Source organism: Parasteatoda tepidariorum, chromosome 7, assembly GCF_982258835.1.
Source record: "Parasteatoda tepidariorum strain Cologne lab strain chromosome 7, Ptep-v5.0, whole genome shotgun sequence".
Lineage (NCBI taxonomy): Eukaryota > Metazoa > Arthropoda > Arachnida > Araneae > Theridiidae > Parasteatoda > Parasteatoda tepidariorum.
In genome coordinates, this window is record NC_141761.1 from 29,896,655 (window position 1) to 29,907,941 (window position 11,287).

Genomic DNA, 11,287 nt, shown 5'->3' on the forward strand with positions numbered 1-11,287 from the left:
AAATACCCTTGGGCATCCAGACGTTGTTCCACAGGTATCAAATAACCCATGCAATGCCAATAAAACATTCCCCAAACCATAACATTGCCTCCACCAGCTTGATGTGTTGTGGCAATGTAGTTGGGATCCATGATTTCGTGTTGTTTTCGTCATATCCGAACCCTGCAAACTGCATTGTGTAATTGAAAACGCGATACATCAGATCCCATGACTCTTTTCCAGTCATCTACAGTTCAATCCTTATGCTTCTTTGCAAACTGGAGATGTCTGCTCTTGTGCAAAGCTGACAGCAGAGGCTTTCGCACAGGTCGTCGTCTCCCTTAGCCTATATAGTGTAATGTGCGATGCACAGTTCATTCAGAGACGTTTGCAGCTGCGCATTCATTAAGATTCCACGCTATTTGACGTACTATTGCTCTTCTGTTGAACTGGAAAACTCTGGCAAGTCTCTTTTCAGCTCATGCATTCAGTAGCCTGTGACAACCTCAAGTCTGACGTTGAGATCCGGTTTTCTGCTTGGTAGTTCACTTTCTGTACACATTAATAACTACTGTTACAATTGATGGCTCACTATTCTTTGTAGCTATATCACCCGTTACCTGCAACAATGTAACGCGATAGCTCACTGTGCGTAAAACTGTCAGGTGGTCACAATAATTTGGCCATTTAGTGTGTGTGTGTATATATATATATATATATATATATATATATATATATATATATATATATATATATATATATATATATATATATATATATATATATATATATATATATATATATATATATATATATATTACTGGCAACACTATAGTTAGTATTCATTTGGTCATTTGGTTACGTTTAAGCAATCGAATTATTTATGTTTATTTTTTATTCCTTTTAAACTGCTTATAGAACTTTTAAACGTAAATGGTGCTATAGTGTCGGAGGTAAATATGATACATTCTGAAAAAATAATATTATTATAATATTAATTTCAATTAATATTATCAAAATTAATAATTACAATTTCAATGTTATTATCGAATCACAATATTAATATTATTATTATATTATAATATTATTTACAATTAATATTATAATATTAAATACAATTTAATGTTATAGAATTACAATATTAATATTATTATTATATTATAATATTATTTACAATTAATATTATAATATTATTTACAATTAATATTATAATATCATTTACAATTAATATTATAATATTAATTACATTTTATAGTTTCACCATTAGAATTACAAAAATTTTCAGTAGATAAACTGTTTGTTTGTCCTGGTACTTACTTTATTTCGATAAACAGGTGGTATACAGAGACCTTGACTATTATAATGCAGTGCACACAAAGTTTGAATAATTTTAGATCTACAAATCTCGGACTGTGATCTGCAACAAAAACAATTTGGAGATCTCGTCGAGATGATGGAAGTTAGATATAAAAAAGCAAACTTACTTTCCTAATGCAGACCAAAGTTCCAAAGATATGACATTGAAAGGTGGAAGGTATTCTATACAGTTACCAAAGTACCTAAAATATATTGTATTTTTCTTTGGTTTTCAGTTGCAATTTGTTGAAGCCAAGCTTCATGTAATTTTCAAAAGTTTAAAGTTTATTCTATATTCCTTAAAAAACAATTGTATATATAAAAATCATGAATAAAAATTATAAATATCAAAATTATAAAAGTTAAAATTGTAAGGAATAAAATTATAAATATTAAATTATAAATATTAAAATTATAAATATTAAAATTATAAATATTAAAAACAACTTTACTTTTGAACATTTAACAAAATGGCACTGTAGTAAGATATAGCCCACTTGTTAAGAAAAGTTTTGTATTATTAAAGCAAATAAAAGCAATAATGGTAAAAATAATGAAAGCTGTATGGTTCATAATTACAAGGTCTGGCTATTAATTTCCAGGACTCATGGAAAAAAAAGTTAAACTCATAGCCATTTAATATTATTCGAAGTAATCCCCAATAGCCGAAATACACGTCTGTGCTCGGCTGTACAAATTTCGGAAAGAAGTTTTAAAGTCCTCTTTTGGAATGCTCTTTATTAGTGACGTTACAGTTTTCGTGAAGGCTTCGACATCCTGAAATCTTGTTTCCTTCAGTGAATTTTTCGGCTTAAGAAACACGAAAAAGTGTGTGCTAGGTCTGGCGAGTATGGTGGATGCTGCGACTCAACGACACCATGCTGAGCTAAGAATCGCCTCACAGGCAAACGCAATGTGTGGACGCGAACTTTTTCAATTGCTTCCGACTTGCGTACGAACTGCAGCCGAACTGTGTGCGGATCATCTTCCACGTTTTCGCGTTCAAAAGCGTTTAAACCTTTCAAAATTTCTTGAGCGAAATAATGCTTCCTTGCCATAAACTTGTTTTAACAATTTGTAGGTTTCTGCAGCTGTCTTGCCCAATTTGAAGCAAAATTTAATGTTAATTCTTTGCTCCATTTCACTTCGACAACAGGAATTTAAGAGCTCCGTTTTAATGCGCCTTTCCACGAGAACCACTCACTTCAGAATGGCGCCGATTGCACTGCACATGCGCAAGGAAACACTCTTCAATATGCAATCATTAGCGCCATATTCCGGCTTTTCTTTCTCCTATAGTTACCTCAGTCCTGGAAATTAATAGCCGGACCTTGTATAACTGATTACTTAAATGAATACTAATTGTATACGTTCTATATTTTTAGTAGCAAAAATATTTATCTAAAACTTTTGACTAATAAAAGTTTAAAAAAATACGAATACTGGTTTCATCACGGAAATATTCACTTTGGGAAACAAAAAGGATTTTATATTCTACAATTACAAAATTTGTATAAAATTATCATTTTTTTGTTGTTAATTTTATCACTTAGAAACTATTTTATCCATTTTCAAATTTTGTTTTTTGTCTTTTAAAATTAGGTAGTTGGAAATGATTTAAAAATGTGCATTATTTTTTCCGTGTAACCATCCTTCGATAAACAAGTTTCATAAATAGGTGCCGAAATTTATGTAATTGATCAATTTGTTTAAGATGTGTGACCAAATACGGAAAATTGAAGTATGGCGAACACAAAATTTCAGCCGCTCTTCTGACGACTAAACTAACGCTATCTCATTTTCAGATTGCTACTACACCCCCTCCCATTTTGATAGTCGAAAATTCAAATCAACCGAAAAAAGTCATACTTATTCAAAAGGTCGGTTTATTTTCTGATTCCGTATATTAATTAGAAGTTAGCACTAATTAATTAGCATATTTGAAGTCGTCCCTGTGAACTACTAAGAGCGGCTTTCAGTACGTGAAAATCCAATTATTAGAACAAAAGTTATTCAAAATTAATATCTATTCACTCACTGTACATAGCACATATTTATTTTTATTTAAATAAATCATACAACTTAAAGAAAGAAACATTTCGTGTGATATTACTGTGACTTACAAACTTATTGTTCTAAATTGGTGTAAGTCATTTTCCATGATTTAAAGCGCAGTACCATAAATGCGAATATAATTTGGTCTATCCTAATTTCTTATGACAAAATATCTCATTATGGCGTGTATGCAAAACTTACCCTTCCTTTTTAGCAACTCCTAGTGGCGGACACTTCCCATTGAAAACAGTCTCTTCAGATGATTCGACGTAAGTCAGATTGGATATAGAAAAACCCATTTCAGGCATTCTACCATTAGGTGTATATTCAATATAAAGGACGAAATCTTTGTGTTTTTGGAATTTCTTTGGTGCATCAAATAAATCATCCCTGTAACAGCCGATACTGAGTACAAAATACTCAGGTAGCAGAGGTAATGGTTCACCCTGACAAAGATCCCTGCTGTAGGTAAATATACACGCCTGGTAGCCAAGACAGTGATATGCAGTTGGACAAGGAGCTCTCCTATAGTCATCTAAGAAGTAAGGCAACCTTTAAACAAAACAGAATAACTAAAAAATCTTTAAATACAAATTCAACAGGAATTCTTAAAATTCTGGATGTCTGAAATAAATTTGTAATGGAGGTAGGGCACATCTTAAGAATTCAGAATCACCAAGTTAATCATGACCGAAAATGTGCTTAGTGGAAGCATATCTTAATGAGACTTCTCAAAAAAAGATCTTATTACCGTCTTATTTAAGTGTACAACAATATAGTAAGTTAAGTCAAATTTTGGGGAGTCAAACGGATACTAAAGGGCAATCTTTTAATGCTTTGGGAGAAGAAGATTCAATGTAATTTTTGGTAATAACGACGAGTAGCCTTAAAAGATTTTAATTTTGATAGCAAGTTAAAACACAAAAAGTGCAAACGCTATGACGCGACAAATTTAAATGAGTGCTAGGGGTTAGTAGGTTTTGCCATTTGGAAATTGTTGGACAAGAAAAATTAACGACAAGAAATAGTCTTTATTAAAAAGATTAATAAAAAATTCATTTAATTTACTCCAATCCAATAAAAAGACGCTTAGATAGAACTGTGTCATTCTCTCAGTCCTTAATGAACTATTTATTTATGACTCCTTTGAACTAAATTTATCAATTTATAATTTTATTAAACTAAACACACTAAAACATTTTAAAACTTTGAATAGGCTCATCGAATTAGCAAAGAAACAGCCGGAAATCTTAGAGCGACTGTGAAATATCATACAATCCAACGCAAATTGGATACCTGTTTGTATTTTTTTTTATGTCACGTATTCTAACTTTATCCAAACGGGACTCTCTTGTGGCAATTAAATAATTAGCATTGCACAACATATGGAATATAATAATTTATTTCTAATTCCATTATACTATCACTATACATAGGGTGTGATTAAGGGAGGAAATAGAGAGACCAACTACGCATGTTTTGCTGCTTATTACATCTGGCTTTCTGTATTGTTGATTGCGTTTCTATTTTGTTCGTTTAAATATTAATTTGTAACTCCAATCTGTATACTTTTTTGTTTTCCTTTACAAGGATTCGAAAAATACATATTATGGACAGTCTTTACTCAACACCCTGTATGTACACCTTTAAAAATATATTGTCTTGCGTGGAGTTTGCTACGGTACTGCAGATTTTACACTTCAAATTTATCTTACGTCAAGATTTATTTTGTTATTGTCTGATTCCTGTAATTAGTATGAAATTAAAAGAAAGAAAGACACATGTAGGTTCTTGTTTGGATATGCAGTTAAATATTTTTTTTTTTGTATTAAGTTCGATACCGTCAAAGTATAATTCAACTTTAAGTAAATGAATTAGATTAAGTAGCTCCTTATTGCCTTGATAAATTACATAGCGAATGATATTCGCCCACTAATGTTCAAACTAATGCATTTAATTAAGGTAAACCAAGTGCACAGAAGCTGATAAAGACAAGAGAAACTTTGGAAAAAGGTAGAATTAAACAGCTAGAAGCGTGAGAATAGCATGGTGACCCTGTTAGTGACTTATATAGCATTTACAGATGTTTTTTAACACTTAAATTTTCGAGAATCAGTTATTAATTACGCAACATATTTGTGCAAAAAATTTTACTTTTAGAGAACTAACTAACTGCCAACAAATAATATTTTTCATTTTAGGTGGATACATAATTACTGTTTTTATTATAAATACTTAAGAATAAGACTATTTTTTTATTTGTTAATCTTTTAATGAATAACCCTGCCGAAAATCTGTAACGCTAAAAACTGTTGTATCAGTCACTATGGAAAGACTAAATATTAAAAATTAAAAAAAAAAAAATAGATGTATTTTTTAATGAATAATTTTACCATTTAGTTCTAAGTTATGAAGTGATATTGTTTGTTCCTTCAAAATGTTTCTAGGAATTAAGTGGGAGAAAGTTTCGTTAATAACCAATTCTTGTCTCATCTGCAAAAAAAATAGAAAATCATTAGCATTGAGTAGACATTCAATTGAAATTATGAACAAGATTTTTCGATGGTTTTTTTTTTCATTCCTTTTCAACTGACACCGATAAACAAGCTATAGATATCTGGCAGGTTGTTTAACTTTTCTAATCTAGTTTGTTATGCTGATTTCAAATCTAAAAACCGCAATTAACCCATTTGCAATTTTGAGTTTGTAGATTTATTTATTTATTTATTAAAAGTTTGAGTTTTAGAAAATGTTCTGGTGCGGAATATTAACATTCAAACGAAAATAATTAAAGACCACAGGCGAATAATAGTTTATCCCCATGAAGGCTGATTCGGAGAAAAAAACACACGTAGTAAGACCCATCTTCGGTTTGTAATAACTCTCGGGTAGAACCGATTTTTCGCGTTATTGATTTCTCAAAACTTAGAAATCTACAAAATGCAATAAATTGCGATCTAATCCTCATTTTTGTGAAAAAAAGGACATAAATCGCTCATTCCCCCATGTCTTCTATTATCTATATATATATTTCTTTTAAGTGACTCAAAAACTTGATTATTTCTCTATCTATTGACAACACTATAGTTATTATTCATTTTGTTAGTTTTTCTTAAGTGATAATTTAAGTATTGAGTTAGTTATACGTTAAGTATTTATTTAGATTCAGTTTGTTAGGTTGTCAAGTAATAATTTAAGTAGTGTTAAATAATTAGTTTTACGTTTAGTATTCATTTAGAATAATTTTGTACCATAAACTTAGTTACGAAGTAATTATTTATGTTTACTTTTGGTCCTTTCGAAAATAGCTGTAGAAATTTTAAACATAAACGGTTCTATGGCCCTGTATTCTCTCATAACAATTATTGGTTATCTATTATTATAAATTCAGTGACACAATTTCATATATATTAGAAATGACAACATTAAAATTATGATTAACAATACTTATCTCATGAATCAAAATGCCAAGAAGCACTGGTCTCAAAAAACAAAACGATAGACCAGTATGTTAATTCTATAATTGCAGTAAGCGATATTATTGCTATACTATCTTCTAAAATGCTTAGATACTATTGGTAATAGTATTACTTTAGCAACATAACTGAATTCCCAAATACTTATAATGATCGAGTTTAATGGCACAAAATTCGATATCGTCTGTAAGACATTAACTCAAATGACATTACACATATGAAAGGTAAGCACATCAAAAAGTACTATAAACAAAATCTGACGGGCTGCAGTAGACTGGAATATTCAATCTTTCGAGGACGTTTTATCTGATCAATCAGTCTCATCTGCATTTTTATAAAAATCTGCAAACCGCTCTATCGGCACAGTCAGCGGTCTTTCTGACCCAGCTAGTCTACTTCAGCCGATGGAAAAATTATCGCAAAAATACCAATGTAGCCCCTAGAGTAACAAATTCGTTGTTAAATTTCGCACCAGCACGGGAGGATTATTTAAAGACAATCACGCGCTGGAACGAGCTCGGCAATGAACGCATTAAAGGAAGTGGATCATCAAGAAGCTCAGGTACCTATAAAACTTAAGAATGATTCTAATGTTCTTAATCGCTTTATGTAGATTAATTACACAAGTTCATACCTCGAATATTGAATAACCTTTTGGACACAGCAAAGTTGCGTGTGGATCAAAACTTGATAAAACATACAAACGAGTCACTGACGCAGGTGAGTCTTCTTCCAAGATGTAGGGATGCATATGGGGATCAAGTACTTCAAATATTCTACCATCCGGTAAAACCACAATGCTTGCCATCAGGGAATTAGCAGCTGATAACATAAATGCCAAACAACCTTGAAAAAAAGGATAATGGTATTCATTTTGTATTTAAAAATAGTCATATTAACGGAGTTGTTCTGAATAGGTGTAAATAGATGAAGAAGACATGTAACAGATCGTTAAGAAAAATGAGCTTCCTTGAAGGAAAAAAAATAAATAAACTAACATATTTATAAAAAACGGCGATCACAGGTTTTGCGAACGGAATCCTTTAGTTTTTCCGTTCGTGTGTAACGCTTAAGGTATTCCCGTCTACGTTCTTTGGCTTCTTCAGCCTCGGTAAGTTTAGGCCTTGGTATCGTTTTTTTCTTGCTTCAACTCTAACTTTTGGGACCGTGTGAATCAGTTTGAACCCTCTTTATTTGTGATATTCACCTGAATTAGTATTGAAAACGATCCAGTTTGAATTGTAGGTTGGAATTTCTGATTCTTAATTAAAAGAATAAAAACAAAAATATTGTTCAAATGAAGAAATTCTCTTTTATTCACAACTCAAGATGTATTTATGGGATCTCACTGGTCCCATATCTCACAAATAAACTCAACAACTTAATGCATACAAAATTAAAAGTGAAAAAAGGAATTCTAAAAAAAATTATCAAACAGCAGCGGTCGCCATAGCAACGCATGCGCACTGTTTAATATTACTCTTGATCATTGTAGTTGAAAAGTGTGAGGACGCCATCAAATCCAAACCAAGACCCATTTTGCCAGTGGGTAATAAGTTGAACGCATTTTAAAATTGACACCATATGTCTTCTGGATCGAATAATAGTGGCACTTATGTCAGAGAGAAGATTATGTACGCAAGGAATCTTAAAACTCTCGACGTGTGACAACCATTTACCAACTCAAATCTTCAGCCATTGAAAACAATAAAAGGCTTCAAAGCCAAGTGATAGTAAAAATGCATTTTAATATAAATGTTAGATTTGTTAAAAAGGTGCTATAGGAAGTTTCTATGACAACACGAGGTTAAATTCCCTGGTCATGACAGTCACCAGATTCGTTTCTAATAGATTATGTTTAAAGTTTTTTTAAGGACTTATAAAAGAAAACACTCGTTTCATGGCAGGATGTTTGTTTGAGGTATACTTTATATGTTTCAGAAGGTGCACCATGATTGCTAATATATCCGTCATGAAAGATATGACTTGAAATTTACGATTTTGCGTACCATTTACTAAACCGTGAAGAACATTAACATCAATATTATCCCAGGTTTCAGTAACGGTAACCTTCATTCTGGACTGAAACAGCTTCTGAACAGCTGAAACAGCTTCTTTTTGGCATATTCAGACCATTTAAAGATAGCTCCCTATGTTTTCGTTGGAATTGAAGTCGAGAAAAAGGGTACGTCATTTAATAACACGCACTCTATAATCCTAAAACACAAAATGTAAAGATTTTGAAACATAAATTGAGGCTTGGTCCTGACAGAAAGCCAACGTCTTGCCATCAATTCGCTCTGCAAATGGTAAGAAATGGGTTTCTAGCACTTTTTGGTAATCGTTAGAAGGGTACCGTAAATAACTTTTACTACAGCTGAAAATCTTCCACCCACGTCTTTCAAAAGTGATGTGCCACAACGTTCTCCGTTCAAAAATAATATTATATACTGCTATTTTTAGTCTATTAGGACAGTTTAGCTATTAAAACTTTTGTTTATTAAAAAAAAATTGAATACTTACATATTAGACGCATTTCAGAGTAAATTTTCAGTGGGTTTAATAAAGAGCTTTAAGAATAAATATCAAATAACGTATTTATAATTTTAAGTAGATCACAATGCAATCGCGATACAAAAAAGTTCTTTCATCAACGTGCATAGATAAGACAGAGCCTTCCATTGATAAGCCACCCATTCACTTTAAAGTAAGAAAAACTTAGATATAATATGCTTTGTCTTCATTGATAAACTTCCCTCTTAATTGTATTGTGTTTTGAAGTTCTAAAGAAATTTTATTTTACATGAAAGGAATATTTATTTCATCGATTTGTTATTAAATTATCTTTTAGAGAATGTGTGCAATAAGTGGAAAGTGTGCTACTTAGCATTACATATTGTTTCGGTACCCAAAAACTGACTTTGAAACATGAAATTACAAAGGCGGGTAGAAAAACGTAGGGGAGAGTGAGGTCAATTGTAACATTTTTCACTTAACTATTTTTAACTAACAAAAAATCCAATATATTATTAGTATTAATTGACAGACGAGTAAAGTAGACTATCCTCTACCAGAAAAAAAAATAAATACCTTATTTTAAATGTTATTATATTAGTTATTAACAATTTTTGACAGTCGTGCACTTGTTACAATTGTCCCCACTTACGGGGTCAATTGTAACAGTTCATAAATTCAGCTAAAACATAGTTAATTATACACATTATCATAGTTGTGGTATATTTTTTTATTGATCAAAATAGTAGTGATATTTTAGAAGTAAAAATAATAATGAGCAGAGACCTAAAGGGTTTAACTTTTAACTATAAGGGGTTAGAAATTTTAATTTATGCTGTGAAAGGTGACAAATAAAATAATGCACATGCAACATAATATAAATGATATAGGAAACTATTGGTGGTTCTTAAAGAGTTAAGTAATGGTTTGTAAACATAAGATTATTTATTTTCAGCTGTTAAAATTGTCCCCAAGACGCCATTTCAGCTTCATTTGTTAAAAACAATGCTAGTTAATTAACAAAAGTAATCTTTTTTTACTTTGAAAAGTTAATTAAGGTGTCCACTTACATATTCGGTTAATAATTTTTAATTGTTTAAACAAAATTACTTTCTTACAATATAATATTCTAATACCAAAAAAAGTACTTACGTAGCGTGAAAATATCTTTTGTGATGTAACTCTTTCAAAAGTACATAAAAATGGTTGCCAGCAGGGGTGTATATGTAGATTTAGTAGATTTATTAAATACACCTTGTGCGCCACCTGGGAACCAAATATAGAACCCGAAACTCGAAATTTTTGCTCTGTTACAATCGCACCCTGTTACAATTGACCCCACTCTCCCCTACAATTAGTAAGTTAAAATTATATATATAAAAAAAACAACAACATTAGATAAGTAGTCCGAGAATTGTTAACTGTTAAACTTGTAGTAAAAAAAAAAAAAACATGCAGGCCGCACTTGAAGCCACAGAAATGTAACCACAGAATTAAAATTGGATGTGCTGAAAAGGAAAATTTCATTTATGATCTTAACGCGAATTTTACGAAAGTTAGTGCAATTTTAAATGCTTTTTTTTTTTGCGATTTCCTTATTTTAACTTAAATGAAAATCTATTTATTAACTTATTAAATCTATTTTTCCTTTCTTAAAGAAAAAGTTATCTCCTTGAGATCTTCTAGGTTCTCGCTGTACTTGATGTCATAAGTATAAAAAAAATGTTATAAAAAAAGGTAATAAGATCGATTAGATATCGCCAGACATAAATCTCAACATTTATATCGAAATCTTTAAAAGTATAAAAGCACCAAATGAGAAAAAACTGATACAAACGAACTTGAAGGTTATCGTTGTATATTGCAAACAACTACAATTACTTCTCACATTTATTGTACCTTAATGT

The 11,287-nt window shown here is 31.0% G+C and overlaps 1 protein-coding gene across 1 annotated transcript in view; it reads right to left on the bottom strand.

Annotated features, from left to right (window-relative positions):
* The window catches only part of LOC107455668 (uncharacterized), a 40,612-nt gene extending 31,078 nt beyond the window's left edge, over positions 1–9,534 (bottom strand). The window contains exons 1-6 of the mRNA XM_087168726.1: positions 9,390–9,534; positions 7,501–7,712; positions 5,784–5,883; positions 3,592–3,925; positions 1,464–1,538; positions 1,297–1,396 (exon numbers count right to left, since the gene is read on the bottom strand). Coding sequence (XP_087024852.1) covers positions 1,297–1,396; positions 1,464–1,538; positions 3,592–3,925; positions 5,784–5,883; positions 7,501–7,712; positions 9,390–9,402 — 834 coding nt within the window. The 5' untranslated portion in view covers positions 9,403–9,534. The remainder of the gene's footprint in view (positions 1–1,296; positions 1,397–1,463; positions 1,539–3,591; positions 3,926–5,783; positions 5,884–7,500; positions 7,713–9,389) is intronic.
* Between the last annotated feature and the right edge of the window lie 1,753 nt (positions 9,535–11,287).